General features: G+C 39.5%; 1 protein-coding gene and 1 pseudogene across 1 annotated transcript in view; one reads left to right on the top strand and one right to left on the bottom strand.

Annotated features, from left to right (window-relative positions):
• LOC113912388 (collagen alpha-1(I) chain-like) overlaps positions 1 to 22,557 on the bottom strand; it is a 116,868-nt gene that overhangs the window by 87,446 nt on the left and 6,865 nt on the right. The window contains exon 4 of the mRNA XM_027575383.1: positions 10,592 to 10,709. Coding sequence (XP_027431184.1) covers positions 10,592 to 10,709 — 118 coding nt within the window. The remainder of the gene's footprint in view (positions 1 to 10,591; positions 10,710 to 22,557) is intronic.
• LOC113912606 lies at positions 14,065 to 14,764 on the top strand (annotated as a pseudogene).

A 22,557-nucleotide genomic window follows, 5' to 3' on the forward strand; every position in this document is an offset into this window, starting at 1 on the left:
GGACTGATCTCACGGTGTCTTCAGCACAAAGTTGCTGTTGTTGCCTTGTGAATGGTTCCTGCCCCCGACCCTCTGGGGAAGCAAAGTGACTCCTGGGAGAGACCCGAGGCTATGTAGTCAGAAAAGCCTGGACTGCAGCCCCCGCTCTGGCAGATCCTGGTGGCAGAACCTCTGACAATAGCCATTTGGCAAGGATGTCACAACGAGGGGTGGCTGGGCTGGGGTTACATAAATCATACAGCATCTATCTAATGGGTAGGCACTCCCTAAATGGGGGCTACAATTATGACGATTTGACTAGTATCACTGACTTTTCTTTCCTGGTCAATTTCAAACCTGGCTTAAATAATACATTTCATGTAGAAGCAGAAATTGGATTATCCACTCAGTAGACACTCAGTAAATACCAACGAAACATGAATGATGCCATGTCCAAAGGGAGAGCATTTCAAAGTTGAATGATTAATCAAATTCAGTGATGATGGCTATGGTATGTGCAGTGACTTTACTTGAGAACTGTGCAAAAATTTCAGAAGGGTCTTCCTTCTTTATCAATTATAGAATAATGGAGATCTCTGGGACTCTTCCCTTCTAACATCTTACCCCACCCTACTCCTCATCACACACAGAGAAAGAGAGAGATTGAGAAAGCAGGGATTATCTCTCTGGTGCTTAGGATCATTGACATAGAGATAGAAATTCCAAATGAAGATGCAGAGGCCCAGCGGCAGAGAATCTGTCCCACAGTCAACTGAAAAACTGTGACCCATGTGTGTAGCTTTTACCCACATTTCGGTGTCTGGGGATGTGGGGCAGAGGACAATCAGCTAGAAAGTACTGCTCTGTGACTTCAATTCTACCCTGCCTTTTGTGCCTTCCCTCTGCAGAGCAAAGCTGCATATATAATTAACCCTCTGCAGGCTGGAGCTGTGCCTGGCAGAGGACTGAATCTGTTCCCCTCCCCAGGGCCACACACAGGCTAAAGGATGGAAGTCACAAGTAGGAAGAGGATTTTCTAACCCTACTACCTGAAAACAATCGACGGGGCTGCCCTCTAAATCTAAATCTAAAATCCCCCATCCTATTCATTAAAATCTAGGGAAGAAGTCGGGAGAAGAGATTTTGTTTTCATTCTCCAGCATTAGAAACTTAAAGGTCTTGGTCTCCCAGCTGACAGTTCCGTCCTCATATCTGGAATATCCTTCAATCCCCTGTTCTATCTCCCAACCACACATTCTCCTTGCACCTAGGTTTCCCTCTCAGTTCTGCTCATCAGCACAAGTAGAAGGAGCAGAAGGCCTACGACAACTTGAAAGACATTCAAATTCCCTCCCACCCAAAATCTATCCCCTCTACCTACCTGCAACTGTCCCCAAAACGGCTGCTATTAAAGATCTATCTTGCACTAAAGTAAGTCTTCAAGAAGGAGCCTGAAAAGGGCATAATGAGCACCATAAACACTGAGGCACGTGTAATTTTACCAAACTCCTAGCAAAGGTCCTGAAAACAGCAGGAGCAAGACTGGAAGGTCTGGATGGGTGGAGAGCTCAGTTTGCAAGGTAAAGAATGGAACAGCGAGTTAAGAGACTAGCAGACCCACAGGGAGCACCAAAGTTAGGGAGAGGGGCTAAGTGGCCAGCAGTTCTGGAGTAGGATGGACAAGAGGGCCTCAGAATGGAAATTGCAAAGAAGTAACACCAAGCTTGGTCAGCATTCATTCATTCATTCAATGAAGATTCCCTGATGTATCGGGCACTGTTCTGGGCACTGCACGGTAGAGTGAAAAAAGTCATGGCCTTTCATGTCTGCCAGGTTTGTGTTGAGTCACCAGCTCAGCCTATTCACTGTAGGTATTTTAATCAACGAGCACTGGTGTTCTCCTGTTTTGCCAGGGGACTAACAGATAATTGTGCACAACACAGTCCCTGGTACATATTCATCCTTCTTTCCACCCTCCCCTTGCCCTTGCTCTACAATTCAACTAAGATTGACTCCTGTTTCCATCCTAGAGGTCCCAGCTGTTCCAGAGCGCCACCCTACCCAAAACATTCAGTTTCAGAAAGGCACTAAATTCCCCTAACCCTGGGCCTCAAGCAAGCATTCATCTATGGAGCTGTTTTATCTCCAGAATCTCAGCCAAGTAAGATCTGCAGCCCTGCTCGCTGGTGAACACTATTTTTCTTTGAAAACAATGAAGCATTGTAGATAGAACAAACCACCATACAAATGAGCTGACAATCTATGGGGAGACCATACAAACCAGACAGGGTAATGAACCAGCCAGTGGGAGATGAAAAAGTATCAACGGGATTTACCAAATGATGCTTCCAGACTTGCATCAAAAGGGAGAAAGGACTCGTCCAAAGAACTCATAAATTAAAACAAATCCTCAAATCATATTCACAAGGCTGGGGCTGCCATCATGTGTGGTTCCTAAAACCCAGGCTGTAAGAAGCCACTGCATGAAAGAAGAGGCAAAAGAAACAGCATGGCAAGCATAATAGCTAAGCAACTAAAGGCGCAGTGGTACTTCCTGCCCTGAGACATGCAGGCAATGAGGAAACCCACTTACCCAGCCCAACTGCTGTGTAGTTCTAGATGGAATACAGGAGGAACTATAAGAACTCAGCTAGTGGCAAGGAGTTGGCTATTCATGGTCCAAGTACAGTTGGATTTATCCAACCTTGTTCATTCATTGAACAAATATTTAGGGAGCACCTACTACGCACCAGGCACCATTATCGATGCTAGGGAAACAACTGAATAAAACATGGGCCCTGAACTCCTGCAGCTCACATTTTAGTGAGCAGAGACAGACAATAAATAAACAAGGAAGGAAAGAAAAAAGGAAGGAAGGATGGGAGGAAGGCTGGCAGTTTCTTCCTTGAACTTATCACCACCAGAAATTAAAAGCTGGGGCCATAAGACTAGGGGACCTGAATGACACAGAGCCAACCATGCAAAGATCTGGTAGCATATAAGTTACTGCCCTCCTACTTCCTAGAATCATGTACTTGTCTTACTGGAAAAGACCTTAGTGATCAAACCCAATACTCTCAACTTATGAAACTGAGGCTCAGGGAGGTAACGTGATGTCTCCAAACACACACTGAAAATGAATCAAGGTTTTCCACACAGGGACTTCCCTGTTTATTTGCTGGAAGGTCTAAAAAGACACATGGTAATTACCCAACAGATAGGTACTGAGCCAGTGTTCTGTTTTTGTTTTTGTTTTTGTTTTTGTTTTGAGCACTGTGATGGCCGCTCTCCAGAAATGTAACTCTCCACAGACAAATAAGAAATACACAAATGAGGTAAGCAGAGATCCATCCTGTGCTAAGTGGGACCTGTCCATTTGGTTCAAAGTAATTAGGAGAAGGGATTCACCCCAGAAGGTTGTGTGGAGGAGATGGAAGTGAGAAGTGGAAGACAATCCAAACAGGGGAAACACGCTGGAAAAGGTGCAGGAAGAAAAAGAATGGGGCGGGGCGCCTGGGGGGCTCAGTTGGGTAAGCATCTGCCTTCACCTCAGGTCATGATCCCAGGGTCCTGGGATCCAGCCTCGCATCTGCCTCTGGGGCTCCCTGCTCAGCGGGGAGTCTGCTTCTCCTTCTCCCTTTGCACCCCCACTCACGCTCCCCCCTCAAATAAATAAAATCTTTTAAAAAAAAAAGAGGATGGGGAGAAGAACTTAAGCAAATTAGGTAGTAGGCTGAAGAGGGGTAGGACCTCAAAAGCAAAACAGAGGATTGAGAAGAGGAGGAGTTTCAAGGAATATAAATATGTCCCCAGGATCACCCCTTACAATGGCCTTGCCCATCATTCTCACCCCCTCTGCATAAGCCCCCAGGCCTCCCCTGTAATTTCTCAGTGAATTTAGGGTGACAGTTCTAGATGGTCAGAGAACCTGAACATTCTAAGTACCTGCCACCTCCCAGATTGCAGAGACTGACACGTGAGGCAACCTCAGCCCCTCTTGATCCTTCCTCCTCTTCCCCTTCACCTGTCCTTCATAACAGGTACTGCACAGGGCACTGTGCACACACCAGCTCAATGCAACCATTTATCTAATCATTTACTCGGCATTGAAAGGGCAACTCCTACAGGCCAGGCAAAGAAGATCTCACTTAATCCTCACAACTCTATGAGGTACATACTACTAATTATAATCTTTAGCTAGCAAACTGAGTTTCAGAAAGATTAAACAATTTTCCTCAGAGGGGCACCTGGCTGGCTCAATGAGTAGAGCGTGTGACTCTTGATCTTGGGGTCATGAGTTCTAGCCCCATGTTGGGAGCAGAGATCACTAAAATAAATAAATAAATAAACTTTTGAAAAATAATAATGATCTGCCTGAGATCACACAGCTGGACGATAATAGAGCTAAGATCTTAATCTGGGTTGTTTAAACACCAAAACCCAAGTACGTTCCAATTTTTACTACAAAAACATTTGAGTACAAAACTGTATGAAAAGAAAAAACAAACTCTGCCTCCTTCATAAGTTAGCTTCAGCCAGCCCTAGCTGTTTGGACCCTGAAGTATTTTGGCTCTCTCTGAAATTCGTTTTAGTCCTTGGCCAAATTTCCAAGATGCAGCTCAACTATGGGCACTTGGTTACCAGCATTTATTCTTGTAAATTATTACTTAATCCTTAAGCCAGGAAATACAGAACTTATTAGGTCTTTGAACCCTCCTAGATGGCATGGTACCATCATCTTTTTGAGTTTAAAAAAAGAAGAACTGGTTAAAAAGGAAAGTGCTCCAACAGGGATCAGGCACAAGCAGCTTCAGAGAGCACATGTAAGGCTGCGTAAGCAAGTGGCACTAACCCACAGGTCCTCCAGGACTGGTGCACCAGCCCCTCTCCCACAGCCGCATGGAGCCTCTCAGGCCCTGAAGACGTAGGAGGGAAGAGGCTTAGCCTGCTGCTTCACTACAGCCCACTCAGGCGAAGCCCAAAAGACAGCACTCTTCCCAGAAGGCAAAGCTTCAAGTGATGCACATGTCTTCCACTTTGTGCAGAAAGTAAATGGCTGGAAGTTAAAATTTACACTAACTCCTGGACAATGGCCTAACCAGTTAGTCAGGGGCCTGGGGGGGGAAGATCTGAAAGCTTGGGGAAAAGGATGTTGGAGAAGAGGCATTTGGCTGACCTCTGAGAGTGGGCATGAGCACTGAAGATCTTTGTACTGCGTGTTAATTCCCACCAGAGAGCATCTCTGGTGGAAGAGATTAAACAACCAAGTTGACAGTGAATTGGCCTATCTTTGTTACCAGTCACCCCAGTGCTGAATGCATGAATAAACATAGCAGCCGTGATTGCAGGGATGAAGTCTATGAATGAGTCCAATGGCACAGGCTCTCAATTACCAAATGCCAGCCCCAAATATTACCAAATACCCAACCTATGGCACCATCCCTCAAAGAGATCAACCAGTCAGTTGGTGGTAAGTCAACCACATTGGAGCTCTTCTATCCTGGAAAACGCTATCATTCACCTTGGCTAGAAAAGATCCCTATTCCAGCTATGTGTCTGCCTTCCCTTCCTACAGCCCTGAACAGTATAACTCTCCAAAGATTTTTATAAGAGTGTTTCGGAGGGACCCAGCCTTTTACATCAGGAACCATCAGGTTTAGGTTATGCAGTTAAGGAAGCTGAACTAATTGTTCTGATGGATGATAGACAACATGACAAGATAATCAGGAAATTCAACGTGATATGGGTGAAGTCCTGTTTACTTAGAATCCTGTGGTGCACTGCCAAACATGATTTTAAAAATCTCAGCAGCTTGGGTACTGAGTGGCAAATAATGTTCTGGAAACTATCAGAGTGGTGTTTTCAATACAGGTTTGAATATTTTTGCCTAAGTATGGCATTTAAGCAGAGAATAAGGGAGCACTTCCTTGCTTGCTATAATTAAATAAAATGTTTGATTCATCTGGAAAAACAGAAGAGTGTTTGATCCAGCAACATGGGATTCCACAAAAAAACTACCTCAGACCAAGTTACCCACTTTGCAGCAGAGGCACTGTGGTGGGGGGCATATGACCATTAAAACCACTGGTCTTGGGACGCCTGGGTGGCTCAGTCGGTTAAGCATCTGCCTTCGGCTCAGGTCATGATCCCAGTGCCCTGGAATCGAGTCCCGCATCAGGCTCCTTGCTCAGCAGGGAGCCTGCTTCTCCCTCTGCCTGCAGCTCCCCCTGCCTGTACCCTTGCTCACTCTCTCTCTCGCCCACGCTCTCTCTCTCTAACAAATAAATAAAATCTTTAAAAAAAAAAAAAAAACCCACTGGTCTTTTCACATACTGTATTACTGAGAAGCCTCTAGCCTGAAAGAGCGGTGGAATGGCTTCCTAATGACATAGCTGAGGGGCCACCTTGGTGATGATACCCTATGGGGAAAGCTCACTATCCTCCAGAACCCCATATATACTCTAAATGACCAGTACATGGTTCCGTGTTCCCATTAGGTAGAACACACAGAGCCAAGAACCAAAAGGTATAACTGTTTATCACCCCTGCCACCAGTAACCCACTTGGGGTATTTATGCTTGTTATCCATGCAAGTTTAGGCTCTCTGTGTCTAAAGGTCCTAATTTTCACAGGAGGAATACCTCTACCTGGGGACAGAGTAAGAGTCCCTTTGAACTTCAAGCTATAGCTGCCATCCAATTACTTTGGGATTTTCATGCCAGAAGGCCTGCAGGCTAGCAAAGAAGTCAGCCATACTGGCAAGGGAAGTTGCCCCTCGCCCACATGAGGAGCTTCGCTTAAGCTACATAGTGGAAGTAGTGAAGAATGTGTTTGGCAATCGAGGCAAAGGTGGGAATCTCTTGATGCCTCCATGCTTACCATGGAATGGCAAATGGATAAGAACAGGAGGCATAACTTGAGAGTGGCCCAGTAACCAGGGGCATAGTAACCAGGGGCTCAGGCTTCTCTGGGAGATCAGCCACCTACACCAGCAGAGGAGCTAGCCAGGGCCGAGAAGAATCTAGAACGAATGGTAAGAAGCATCAGTTACAGCCTTGAGATCAACTGCAGACACAAAAGCTGTGTTATTTCCTACTGAACCTTCATTTTTAAGTTCCAAGGAAACAAGACCAACCAAAATTCAATGAAAGATATTCCCAGATAGGGTGAGTTTATTATAAAAAGGAAGTGGAGTTGAGCGGCCCAGGGGATGGACCGTGGTGCACATTAAAGTGCTCCACCCAGAGCCCCACTTCAGGACTGACACACTCGTGTCCCAGCTGCTCAGAATACTGCGTGATGGCAACTCACAGCTGAGTTCCTCACTGGGAATCCCAGCTGCAGGGACCTGCCTCAACAGGCATGATGACCAATGACTGGCTTATGAAGGGATACAAAGGTCCAGTCCCAATGCCTTAATATGGCTCCAAAGGGCCATCCCAGGTCCAGAGCTCCCTGCAGAATCAGCTGAGGTTCCTGTTGCCACAGAACTACAGGTCAGTGCCTCCCTCTGCCCAATCCTGCCTTCCCCCCTACCATATAGATATCCCTCCTGAATACATTTGCAATAAACCTTCTGCAAGAAACTCTTTCTCAAAGTTTATTTCCAAGTACTCCATCTGAGAGAGGCATGCCCACACACATCCCCACGTGGCCTACACAGACTGCACTGGAACCTTGAGCAGAAGTGGCTTATTTTGGCTCTTATCTACTTAAGTGAGTTCATTTAATCAAATCAATGTGCCCTCTCAAAATCTGGGCGAGTAATTGCCCCTCCAGGTCTTATTCTGAATCTATGAGGCTATACAAGTTATTTTAAAAAACCTGTTGCAGAACAGACATTTTTCCAAAGAAGACATCCAAATGGCCAACAGACACATGAAAAAGTGCTCAGCATCGCTCGGCATCAGGGGAATCCAAATTAAAACCTCAATGAGATACCACCTCACACCAGTCAGAATGGCTAAAATTAACAAGTCAGGAAACGACAGATGTTGGCGGGGATGCGGAGAAAGGGGAACCCTCCTACACTGTTGGTGGGAATGCAAGCTGGTGCAACCACTCTGGAAAACAGTATGGCGGTTCCTCAAAAAGTTGAAAATAGAGCTACCATATGATCCAGCAATTGCACTATTGGGTATTTACCACAAAGATACAAATGTAGGGATCCGAAGAGGTACGTGCACCCCGATGTTTATAGCAGCAATGTCCACAATAGCCAAACTGTGGAAAGAGCCAAGAGGTCCATCGACAGATGAATGGATAGAGAAGATGTGGTATATATACACAATGGAATATTATGCAGCCATCAAAAGGAATGAGATCTTGTCATTTGCAACGACGTGGATGGAACTGGAGGGTGTTATGCTGAGTGAAATAAATCAATCAGAGAAAAACATGTATCATATGACCTCACTGATATGAGGAATTCTTAATCTCAGGAAACAAACTGAGGGTTGTTGGAGTGGTGGGGGGGTGGGAGGGATGGGGTGGCTGGGTGATAGACATTGGGGAGGGTATGTGCTATGGTGAGCGCTGTGAAGTGTGTAAGACTGTTGAACCACTGATCTGTACCTCTGAAACAAATAATGCAATATATGTTAAGAAAAAAAAAAGAAGATAGCAGGAGGGGAAGAATGAAGGGGGAGTAAATCGGAGGGGGAGACAAACCATGAGAGATGATGGACTCTGAAAAACAAACTGAGGGTTCTAGAGGGGAGGGAGTGGGGGGATGGGTTAGCCTGGTGATGGGTTTTAAAGAGGGCACGTTCTGCATGGAGCACTGGGTGTTATGCACACACAGTGACTCATGGAACACTACATCAAAAACTAATGATGTAATGTATGGTGATTAACATAACAATAAAAAATTTAAAGAAAAAAATAATAAAAAATTAAAAACCTGTTGCAGGGGCGCCTGGCTGGCTCAGTTGGTGGAACGTGCAACTCTTGATCTCGGGGTTGTGAGTTCGAGCCCCATGCTGGGTGTACAAATTACATAAAAATAAAATCTTCAAAAAAAAAAAAACAAAACCTGTTGCAAAGTAACTTGCTTCTTCCAACACAAAATGCTGGACTATAGATATGAAGACTGAAACAGACTTAATTAAAAGATAGTACATTAAAGACACTTAGTGTTAGAAAGTTCACATGAAAAAGGGTTAGAAGACTAGGTCATTAAGGTCAAATAACCTATGGAAGTCATTTAATTAAATATTTTTGTGATATCTGAAACAGTAAATACTCAATATACAGCGAGTATCAAATGCAAGGATTCTTGCAAAACTATTTTGAAACTGTAACATGCTACAAAAACACTAGCAGTTATGATTACAATAATATAGCTAATAGGTAATATTTTACATCTTCCCAGAGGCTTTATCTTCTTAACAAAAAACAGGGTCCTGCTCTTTCATTTCATTTACCTTCAAAACCACTAGCACAGTGTTTGTCAATTGGTACTTATGGTCTTTCCCTAACTTGCAAGACAGGAATCAGGGCAAATACTTCTGTAATACTCTATGGAAAAGAGGTTTTGTTTTGTTTTATTTTATTTTTTGCATCAGATTTTCAGGTGGTTTGGGGAAATTTCCCAAACCACCTGAAAGGCCACCCCATGATTTTAAATATATCTCTGTCTGAATGTATTCCAATCGAGTTATTTCTAATCATCTCTTATTTCAGGGTGCTGGTGTGTGTGCACCAATTTATCTTTATATTTTATTAAATGAGGAATCAAGGATTACATCTATCCCGTGCTCAAAATTTTTAATGGAACCAAAATCCTCTGAGGATTATCTTAAATCCGGGTAATATTCTTAAGTGGGACCTGACTGTGGCCAAATAGCTGCATGGTGAGAAACCTGTCTATCTGTCTTCTTAAAGCGATTCCATGAATCCGGCTCCCAGGTCACTGAACCACTTCAATGCTTGCATATATATTATGAGGAAACACAATGGCCAAAATTCAAAAAACACTCAAACAAATGCCAGATCAAAATGATTTGGAAAAACTCCATCAATCCAATCCAACCCAATGAATCTCATCTTTGAACGGCCCTAAACCCTGTATTCTCTTCCTGTGAGTAATGCTAACATCTTCCTTATCCTTCACCCCTTTTCTTTATCTATGTTAGCACCCCCCTCCCCATGTATTCAGCCAAACGGCTTTCTTTCCCAGAGCTACCTCAGATCTCACTCCCTCCCTAGGCCTTCCGAGTACACATTAATTTCCAGAACCTAGCCTCCTTTGTGAAACTTGTAATTTCCCCCATATAAACGAGCGCTCCAGAAGCCAGGCCAGGAGCTGTTCATCATTGGTTCCTCGCCACAGGACTAAGGGCAAGGCATGAGTAGCCTCTTCCTCTCATGGAAACAGTTGTAATAATTATGTAATAATTACCAATTACCATTACTGAGTTGTATTGAGTGTTTGAATGACAGGTTTCCATTTCGCAAAAGAACATACTGCCAAATTTTAAAAATTCATTTCTTTATAAAATATTTCTTCACATGAATGATCTACATTGACACCACACTGAGAGACCCGTACGATTCGCTCCTACCTGACTAAGTGAGGACACTGATTTCCATCCCAGCAGCCATGACTCACATCCTTGCTGTGCTCCATTTCCTGACTTGTGGCTCTATTCCAGAACAATACGATGGAAGCATTAGTGCTGAAGTCTTGATTTTATGTGCCTTCTCAGCGTACTGCTTCGGTGTTTGAACTTAAAGAAATGAAAAAAGATGGACATTTCAAATGCCATTGGCAAGCCAAGGAAAGAGTCATTTTTTTCAGCAAAAAGTTCAGAAACCATCAGTCCTTCAGATCATACCATGTAGATAGTCACTTTTCTGTCAAGCATATTCTGCACTAATTTAAAAACGTTTATATGTTGGTCAAGTTAATGAATAAATCAAAGGGGAGTGGGAGAGACAGAGGGAGAGGGAGAGGGAGAGGGAGAGAGAGAGAGAGAGAGAGAGAGAGAGAGAGAGATGCCCAGGAAGCAGGAGACCTATTTCTAGTCCTGTCCCTGACCAATAAAATGTGTGCCCTTGGACAAGTGACTTAGCTTCTCTGTATCTTACAATCTTACAATACCTCACTTGCGAAATGGGAACAATTGACATCTTTCTTCCTAATGCAGAAAACTAGAAAGGAGTATAACCCTCTTATTTTATAGATGAAAACACTTAGGATAAGTGACAATGTCAGAAAGTCATTAACAGAGGCAGGACTAGAACCTAGAACTCTAGGTTCAAGTTTCTACCTAGTCTTCTGATTTATCCCAATACAACAAGATATAAAGCCCCATGAAATAAATTGGGTACTTTAGTCTTATTTGACAAAAAGATAAATGTGAGATGTGAGGAAGTCAGAGTCACAGAATTCTGACTACAGCCCAGGCATGCTAATGCCTAAGCCAGAGTCTTTCCACTATATCAAACCAAAGTGCTCTAACTTGACCTATTTTTTCTTTTTGAGACTATGAGTAGAAACTTGCCCCCAAATATGTATATTTAGGTGTAGCAATGTCCTAGAAGGCCTAATCTAAACCCTATTTTGTTGATTTCTTTTTTTTTTTTTATCACTTGAGTCCTTCCCTTTTATTTGACCTTAATTTCCTATTATTTTTCTACTATCTTGAGGTGGATATTTAGATTACTTATTTTCAGTCTTTTTTCTCTAAGATTCGCAGTTAAAAATGCTACAAATTTATCTCTAAGCATAATTTTAGTTGAATCTGCCAAGTTTTGCTAAATCATATTTCCATTAACATTTGATTCAAAATATTTTGAGCTTTCTTCTTTGATCCAAGGTAATTTAAAAGCACACTGCCTAATCCCAAAACTTTGAAGAATTTTCTAGTTATCTTTATAATTCATTTCAGGCTTAAATCCTCTGTGGTCAGAGATGATACTCTGGATGATTAAAATTTTGAAATCTGTTGAGATTTGACTTAGGTCCCAGCATACAGTTAATTTTGGTAAATGTTCTACGTGTACTTGAAACTAAGATGCATTCTTGTTATTACTGAATGCAGTGTTCTATATATGTCAATTAAGTCAAGTTTGTTTAGCATGTTGCTTAGGTCTTCCAAAAGCCTTCTGATTTTTTTTTTTTATCTGTCTATACTATCAACTATTGACAGAGAATGTTAAAGTTTTCCAGTGTTGTTTTATGTTTCTACTGGATTGGCCCTTTTGTCTTCATAAAACCTTGCTGATGTGAAATATAATATTTCTTCCCTAAAGTCTAGTTTGTTGAATATTAAATATATATTTTCCCATCTTTTTCTTTCAATCTTCCTATCTTTATGTTTAAGGTATATCTCTTATGAGTAGCACTTAATATGGTTACGGTTTTTATCCAGTCTTATAATGGCTGTCTTTTAGCTAAAGCATTAAGTCCATTTACATCTAAAGCAATTACTGACGTTACTTGTATCATCCATCTTATTAACTGTTTACTATTTGTTCTGCCTGTGTTATGTTTCTTTTTCCCTCTTTCTTTGTTTTATTTTAAACAAGTATTTGCCCTTCCTCTGCTTTTTTTTTTTTCCTTCTATTTGGGCCCTTAATGGATTGGATGATGCCTACGTATATTGAGGAAGACTATTTACTCAGTTCACCCAATTCAAATTCTAATCTCTTCTAGAAACACTCTCACAGACATACTCAGAAACAGTGTTTTGTCAGCTATCTGGGTATCCTTTAGTCCAGTAAAGTTGGCACATATAATGACACCTATAACTAATCATCACAATGACCAAATGATGTTTATTCCAGAGATGCAAGCCTAATTCAATATTAGAAAATCAAACAATGTAACCCACCTTATTAACAAACAAAAGAAGAAAAATTACATGATCATATCAATCAATGCCTAAAATTATTTGATTAAATTCCACACCCATTCATGATAAAACTCTTATCAAAACAGGAATATAGGAGAACTTCCTCAACTTTTATTATAAAGAGCACCTACAAATAATGTTATACTAAATGAAGAAAGGCTAAATGTGTTCCCCTCTAAGTTTAGGAACAAGGCAAGGATGTCCATTCTCACCACTCTCATTCAACAAAGTACTAGAAGTTCTAGCCAGTACTATAAAGCAAGAAAAGAAATAAAACTTCCAGAGATCATAAAGGAAGACATAAAATTGTCCTATTTGCAGATGACAATGAATGTCTACATAGAAAATCCTAAGGACTCCTCCCATTTAAAGAAAAAACTAATAAATAAGCTCAGCAAGGTTGGAGAAGACAAAATACACACAAAAAATAATCATATGTCTATAGATAGCAATGAACACATGGATACCAAAACTAAAAATACAACTTACAATCACCCGCCAGAATGAAACTCTTAGGGAAAATATAACCAAATGTGTATAGAACTGCAGAAAACTATACATTGAGATGAAATAAATCAAATAAAATATAAATAAATTGAATGATATACTATGTTCATGGATTAGAAGAGTCAGCATAATAAAGATGTCTATTATTCCTGAATTTATTTTTTTAATTATTCCTGAATTTATATAAAAGTTTAACACAATTCCTATTAAAACTTCAGGGAGATTTTTTCTGGACATAAATAAGATTATCCTAAAATGTGTATGAAAAAAACAAAACAGCTTAAAAATGTTTAAAGGGGGGGCGCCTGGGTGGATCAGTCAGTTAAGCATCTGCCTTTGGCTCAGGTCATGATCTTCGGGTCTGGGATCAAGTCCCGAGTCGGGCTCACTGCTCACTGGGGAGTCTGCCTCTCCCTCTCCTTCTGCCCCTCACCCCCCACTCATGCCCTCATGCTCTCTCTCTCAAATAAATAAAATCTTAAAAAAAAAGTCAAAGAAAAATAGAATTTTGAGAGCCACAAGAAAAAAACTTGTTACATGCAAGAGAAACTCTCCCCACCCTATAAAGCATATTGCTCAGCAGAAACCTTGCAAACCAGGAGAATGAGATGATATATTCAAGGTACTGAAAGAAGAAAAATCTGCCAACCCAGAATACTGTACCCAGAAAAATTATCCTTTAAGAATGTAGGGTGAGATATAGAGACAGTGCCAGGGCAAGTGAGAGCCAGACGGGCACTGGGCGACTCTGTGCCTCGCTGAGGAAAATAATTAAAGATGGGCAAAGGAGATCCTAAGAAGCCGAGAGGCAAAATGTCATCATATGCATTCTTTGTGCAAACTTGCCGAGAGGAGCACAAGAAGAAGCACCCAGGTGCTTCAGTCAACTTCTCAGAGTTTTCTAAGAAGTGCTCAGAAAGGTGGAAGACCATGTCTGCTAAAGAGAAAGGAAAATTTGAAGACATGGCAAAGACGGACAAGGCCCATTATGAAAGACAAATGAAAACTTATATCCCCCCTTAAAGGGAAACAAAAAAGAAGTTCAAGGATCTCAATGCACCCAAGAGGCCTCCTTCGGCCTTTTTCTTGTTTTGTTCTGAGTATGGCCCAAAAATCAAAGGAGAACATCCCAGCCTATCCATTGGTGATGTTGCAAAGAAACTGGGAGAGATGTGGAATCACACTGCTGCAGATGACAAGCAACCTTATGAAAGAAGGCTGCTAAGCTGAAGGAAAAATATGAAAAGGATATTGCTGCATACCGAGCTAAAGGAAAGCCTGGTGCGGCAAAAAAGGGAGTTGTCAAGGCTGAAAAGAGCAAGAAAAAGAAGGAAGAGGAGGAAGAGGAGGAAGATGAAGAGGAGGAGGAGGAAGACGAAGAGGAGGATGAGGAGGAGGAAGATGATGATGATGAATAAGTTGGTTCTAGCGCAGTTTTTTCTCTAGTCTATAAACCATTTAACCCCCCTGTACACAACTGACTCCTTTTAAAGAAAAAAATTGAAATGCAAGGCATGTAAGATTTGTTTTTAAACTGTACAGTGTCTTTTTTTGTATAGTTAACACACTACCAAATGTGTCTTTAGATATAGCCCTGTCCTGGTGGTATTTTCAATAGCCACTAACCTTGCCTGGTCCAGTATGGGGGTTGGAAATTGGCATGGAAATCTATAGCAGGTTCTTCTTGGTGCACAGCACAAATTAGTTATATACGGGGATGGTAGTTTTTCATCTTCAGTTGTCTCTGATGCAGCTTCTACGAAATAATTGTTGTTCTGTTAACTGAATACCACTCTGTAATTGCAAAAAAAAAAAAAGTTGCAGCTGTTTTGCTGACATTCTGAATGCTTCTAAGTAAATACAATTATTTTATTAGTATTGTTGTACTTTTCATAGGTCTGAAATTTTTCTTCTTGAGGGGAAGCTAGTCTTTGCCCATTTTGGATCACATGGATTATTACAGTGTTTATCTTTTCATATAGTTAGCTGATAAAAAGCTTTTGTCTGCACCCTGCATACTCACGATAAGGGTAATAAAAGTTGAATTGAGACAGTTTTCATCCATAACTGAAACTCAAATCTTGATCAATTGATACCAGATCTCACATAGCCCAGTCACATTTATAAAGTGAAGAGTAACCAGTCTATTCACAGCATGGGATTAGTAGAATCAAACATTTTGAAAAGTCTGTCCTTGAAGGACTAAGAGAAGAGTATGTTCTAATCTTTACATGAGGACTCTACATTCTTTAACTCCCATTACCATGTAATGGCAGTTACATTTGCAGTTCCCACATTAAAGAAGACCTGAGAATGTATCCCCAAAAGCATGAGCTTAAAATACAAGACTGCCATATTAAATTTTTTGTTGACATTAGTCCCAGCAAAGGCTCTGGAAAAACATGCTGGCTGTAAATGTCTTCTCCTATTTATCTGAATATGGATTTCTTAGGAAACTTGACTTTCCATTAAAGGTATTTTTAATTAATTGGGCCAACTTCTAAAATGTATGCCACATTTAAAATCAGGTATATTTTCCTATATTATAGTTTGTTCCTTTATAAATGTCAAATAGACCTAAGGGAAGAAGACACTTAAAACTTTGTATTTATTTCAGTATGAGTTATCTGATTTGAATTTGATTTTTCTTTACAAAACCCTAACTCATTGATTAGAGTCATGTTTATCTACTTAGCAGTTTAGGGAGCAATTTGGCAATTTTGTGGTTTTTTGAGATTACCATTCTCTTAAAGTGCCAGTGTTTTAAAACAGTGTTCTTGTAAGTTTACACGCTTCTGTGATGGAGTGCTGTTTTGTTATATAATTTTGATTTGGATTCTTTCCATTTGCATTTGTTTATGTAATTTCAGGAGGAATACTGAACATCTGAGTCCTGGATGATACTAATAAACTAATAATTGCAGAGGTTTAAAAAAAAAAGAATGTAGGATGAGCACTGGGTATTACATAAGACTGATGAATCACAGACCTGTACCCATGAAACAAATAATACATTATATGCTATTAATTGAATTTAAATTAAAAAATAATAAAATAAAATAAGATAAATAAAGTCAGTTTCTTATAGACAATAAAAAAAAGAATGTAGGAGACAAACAAAAACTAAGGGGGTTCATCTCCACTAGATGAGTCTTACAAGAAAGGCTAAAGAGAGTTCTTCAAGTTGAACAAAAAGACAACAAAATGAGAGCATACGAAAGCAAAAATCTCACTACTAATGGTAAATATAAAGACAAAGAGAATATTCTAATACTGCAGTAGTGGCATGTAAATCACTTTTAACACTGGTTATATAAATTAAAAGGTAAATGTAGTAAAAATAACTATAACCACAGAAATTTGTCAATTCAACACAACACAGAAAGAAGTAAAATCTGATATTGATTACATAAAGTGTAAATGGGGGGGTAAAGTGAAGAGTTTTCGTATGCGATTGAAATTGTTATCAGCTTAAAACAGACTGCTTTAACTATAAAATGGTCAATATGAACCCCATGGTAACCAGCAAAAAAAGATACATTAGATACACAAAAGATAAAGAAAAAGGAATCAAGGCATATCACCAGAAAAATTATCAAACCGTAAAGAAAGACAAGAGAACAGAAGGACTACAAAACAACTAACAAAAGAGCAATACTAAGTCCTTACCTATCAATAACTACCTTAAAGGTAAATGGACTAAACTCCCCAATCAAAAGACACAGAGTAGCTGAATGGATAAAATACAAGTGACTCACTTTAGACTTAAGAACATATATAAGATGAAAATGCAAGAGTGGAGAAAGATATTCCATGCAAATTGAAATGAAAAGAGAGCAGGGTGGTTATACTTATATAGTATAATATTTACTATATTATAGTAAAATAGACTTTAAGTCAAAAACTGTCACAAGAGATAAAAGCCATATGTAAGATAAAAGGGTGAACACAACAAGAAGGCTATTATATAATAATATAAAAACAATTAAATAATGATATAAGGATCAATTCAATAGGAAGATATAACAATTATAAACATATATACATCAAACCACCTAAATATAAATGTATAAAGGAAACACTGGCAGATCTGGACAGAGATATGCACAGCATTACAGTAATAGGAGACTTCTATACCCACTCTCTAAAACAGATAGACCATCCAGACAGAAAATCAGTGAAGAAACAACAGAACTGAACAACACTGCAGATCAGATGGGCCTAACAGACATATAAAGAACATTCCATCCCACAGCAGCTGAATATTCATTCAAGTGCATATGGAACATTCTCCAGGATAGATCACATGCTAGGTCATAAAATAAGTCTTAACAAATTTAAGAAAATAGAGTAAATTCAAGGTATCTTTTCCAATTACTATGGGTTGAAACTAGATGTCAACAATAGAAAGAATATAGGAATATTCACAAACACATGGAAATTAAACAACACACTCAAATAACTACTGGGCCTAAGAAGAAATAAAAAAGGAAATTAGAAAACAGCTCAAAATATCTCAATGAAAATGAAAACACAACATACCAAAACTTATAAGATGCAACAAAAGCAGTACTAAAAGGGAAGTTCATAGCAATAAACGCCCTATATTGAAAAAGAAGAAAGATTTCAAATAAACAACCTACTTTTATACCTCAAGAACCAGAAAAAGAACAAAGCCCCCAAATTAGCAGAAAGAAGGAAATAATAAATAGTAGAGCAGAAATAAATGAATTGAAAAACAGAAAAACATTTTTAAAAATTGATGAGTGGTACCTGGGTGGCTCAGTCGGTCAAGCATCTGCCTTCAGCTCAGGTCATGATCCCAGGGTCCTGGGATGGAGCCCCACATCAGGCTCCTTGCTCAGTGGGGAGCCTGCCTCTCCCTCTCCCTCTGCTGCTCCCCCTGCTTGTGCTCTCTCTCCTCTCAAATAAATAAAACCTTTTAAAAGAAGAGAGAGGGACAGAAGACTCAAATAAAGTCAGAAATAAAGAGGAGACATTATAACTGATCCCACAGAAATAAAAAGGTCATAAGGGACTATTATGAACAAGTATATGCCAACAAATTGGACAATCTAGAGGAAATGGAGAAATTCTTAAACACATACAACCTACCAAAACTGAATCAAGAAAAAACAGTAAGTCTGAACATACCAAAAATAAATAAAGAGATTTAAAAAGTAATCAAAAAACCTCCAACACAGAAAAGCCCAGGACCAGATGGTTTCATGGGTGAATTCTACAAAACATTTAAAGAATTAACACCAATCCTTCTTAAAGTCTCCCAAAATTAGAAGAAACACTTTTAAATTCATTCTATGAGGACAGCTTCAAACTTACACCAAAGCCAAAAAAAAAGATTACACAAGAAAGGAAAACTATAGGTCAATATCCTGATAAACATTGATGTAAAAATTCTCAACAAAATACTGGCAAACTGAATGCAAAAGCATATGAAAAGAATCGTACATCATGACCAAGTAGAGTTTATCCCTGGGATTCAAGGATAGTTCAACACATGCAAATCAATCAATGTGATATACCACACTAATAGAACAAAGGCTAAAAATCACAGTCATTGCAATGGATTCAGAAAAAGCATTTGACAATATTCTACACCCTTTCGTGACAAAAACTCTCAACAAATTAGGTACAGAAGTAGCTTACCTCAATAAAATAAAGTCCATTTATGAAAAACTCATAGCTAACACCATATGCAACAATAAAAAGTTGAAAGCTTTCCTCTAAGATCCAGAACAAGGCAAGAATGCCCACTCTCACTTCTCCTATTCAACATAGTACCAGATGTCTTAGTCTCGATTAGGCAAGAAAAAGAAATAAAAGCCATCCAAATCAGAAAGGAAGAAGTAAAACTATCTGCTTGCAGATGACATGATCTTGTACATAGAAAACCTAAAGCCTCTACAAAAACTGTTAGATTAAGCAAATTCAGTAAAGTAACAAAATACAAAATCAACATACAAAAATTAATGTTCCTATACTAACAACCTATCTGAAAAGGAAATTAAGAAAACAATTCCATTTACAATAGCACTGAAAAAAATAAAAGAGTTAGGAATAAGTTTAACAGGAGAGGTGAAAGACTTGTACACTAAAAACTACAAAAGAAATTTTTAAAGTCACAGATAAACAGAAGGACATCCCATGTTCAGGCAATGGAAGAACTGATATTGTTAAAATATCCGTATTTCCCAAAGTGATCTATAGATTCAACAGTTTCCATCAAAATCCCAATGGCATTTTTTACTGAAATAGAAAAAAGAATCCTAAAATTCATTCAGAACCACAAAAGACCCCGAGTGGCCAAAGCAATTCTGAGCAAGAACAACAAAGCTGGAGGTATCACACTCCCTGATTTCAAAACATTACAAAGCTACATCTCTAGATGATCTATCTCAACCAGTCCCATGGCTTTACAAACCAATCATACATATACAACTCTTAAATGTGTAACTTTAGCCTCAATTTCTTACCTGCACTCCTGACTCACATCCAAATGCCTACTTAATATCTCCTCTTGAACACCTAATAGACATCAACACTTAACATATCCAAGCACATGATCTCCCATCTCAACTTGTTCCTCTCCTTGTCTTCCTCTAGGGGCTTCTGAGAAAAAGAAAGCTTTCTTAGAACTCTCTAATAAATGGCATGATAGTTTTAAATCAAGCCTCTAAGTTCTTTGATACCTCAATGTCCCCACCTCTTTGAATCTGGACGAGCCTGTGCATAATTCTAGCCATAGAACAAGTGACACTGAGTGATTCTGAGGCTCAGTCATAAAAAGCCATGGAATTTCTTCCTGGTTCTCAAAATGTTCACCCTCAGGAAGCTCTCCCTTTCAAAACCCCCAACAATTATCCTATAAAAAGCCCAAGCCAATAACATTTTTAAAAGACAACAGAAATGGTTGTTGTTTTAGTCCATTATTGTAGGGGTGGTTTGTAGTTAATAAAAAACTGGAACCGATGGCAAGCTGATTCCTTCAATTACTCAGACCAGAAATGATGAAGTCATCCTTATTTGCTTTCTCTCACATTCCATATCCAATCCCTCAACAAATTCTGTCAAGTTCCTTTTCAAAATACGTCCAAAATAGGACCAATTTTCATCACCTCTTCTATAAGATGGATCTCATCTAGTCAAAATTCCTGGTTGGAAACAACAGAAACTGACGGGCTAAATTTGCAGACAAATTTAGTGAAAGGAAATCAGACAGCTCATAGCGTAGAACAAAGGGGATGAGAACCAAATCCAGAAAATGGTCTGAAATCAATGAAGTTTAAGTATAAGGAGTCAGAACCAAAGAACCAGCCTGGTTGATAAGCTGCCCCTGCTACACCAGCTTCAACAGCATGAATTCTAGGCTGTATCCATTCTTTTGTTCTTTGGTGTCTTCCTGCCAGAGAAGTGTATTTAACTGGCTGAGCTTAGTTGATGTTCCTGAGTCCCAACTACCACAGGATGATGATGAAGGGAGAGTTAGCATTCTGGCTTTCATAGGAAGAAGTGGAGACCCATCTTCCATAATAACTCATTTCACAAAGCATTTTCCAAACAAAAGGTGGGTATAAATTCTGAGCAGCCAAGTAAAAGTAAATGTCTATGATAAGGGTTGAGTGAGAAGATACATTTTGTATCACAAACAACAGGTTCTCCATATACATGGAAAAATAAGTAGACTGGAGGTTCTTCAAAAAGTTGAAAATAGAGCTACCCTACGACCCAGCAATTGCAGTACTGGGTATTTAACCCAAAGATACAAATGTAGTGATCTGAATGGGCATGTGCACCCCAATGTTTATAAGCAGCAATGTCCACAATAGCCAAACTATGGAAAGAGCCTAGATGTCCATCAACAGATGAATGGATAAAGAAGATATGGCATATATATATATACACACACACACACACAGTGGAATATCATGCAGCCATCAAAAAGATGAAATCGTGCCATTTGCAATGATGTGGATGGAACTAGAGGGTATTATGCTAAGCGAAATAAGTCAAACAGAGAAAGATAATTATCATATGATCTCACTGATATGCGGAATTTGAGAAACAAGACAGAGGGTCATAGAGGAAGCGAGGGAAAAATGAAACAAGATGAAACCAGAGAGGGAGACAAACTATAAGAGACTCTTAATCTCAGAGAACAAACTGAGGGTTGCTGGAGTGGTCAGCGGTGGAAGGGATGGGGTGGCTGGGTGATGGACATTGGGGAGGGTATGTGCTATGGTGAGCGCTGTGAATTGTGTAAGACTGATGAATCACAGACCTGTACCCCTGAAACAAATAATACATTATATGTTAATTAAAAATTGAAAAAAATATAAATAAATAAATAAATAAATAAATAAATAAATAAATAAAAGATCTATAGGGCCAAAAATAAATAAGCAAGTAGACTGGATTAAAGCCTTAGATTCAAGTCCTGTTCTACCACTTACTAAATGTGTTTATAGTGCCTTGAGATAGAAAATGCTTACCATGTACATGCAAAGTTCTTACAAATTTGAATATTAATATTACTCTCTTTAAATCATCTATATGAAATCACTTTCAAAATATTTTTTTATATTCAATTCAGCAAATTCTGGAATTCAACCAGAGAGATCATTTATTTCAAACTGTCACCTAATTCAGCAGATGCCTACTAATAGCATCCTATCCAGACAGTCACTCATCCTTTGCAAAATACTCCTATGGGTGAAGAATTCACTCCTTCATGGGGCAACTCACTGCACTCTTGGAAAACCTTAAGTATGAGGATCAAAGTCAGATCTTCTGTCACTTTTACCCTTTAGTCCTAACTCTGCCCTGGGGAACAGGAAAAACTGCTCTACGTAGCCCCTCTGTCACATGACAGCTAGGCAACTATTTGAAGTGGCAATCACATACCACATCATTTGCCTCTTCTTCTCTAGGCTAAACATTTGCTCTAACTCTTCCACATAAAGTATCATTTCTTCTTCCCTTACATCCTGAGAGCCCATACTAATCTCTCACTTATCAATGTGTATAATAAAATGAGGTAGCCAGAGCTAGATAAATCTCCAGCCCAGAATGCAGGGAACCTGTTAGCTTCCTTGCAAGCTATATATTATGTTCCTATTAATGCAGCCTAAAATTACATTAGTTTTTTTTGCATGCAGCATAACACTTTTGGATTGTTTTGCATTTATAGTAT

The sequence above is a fragment of the Zalophus californianus genome, chromosome 14 (genome assembly GCF_009762305.2).
Source record: "Zalophus californianus isolate mZalCal1 chromosome 14, mZalCal1.pri.v2, whole genome shotgun sequence".
Taxonomy (NCBI): domain Eukaryota; kingdom Metazoa; phylum Chordata; class Mammalia; order Carnivora; family Otariidae; genus Zalophus; species Zalophus californianus.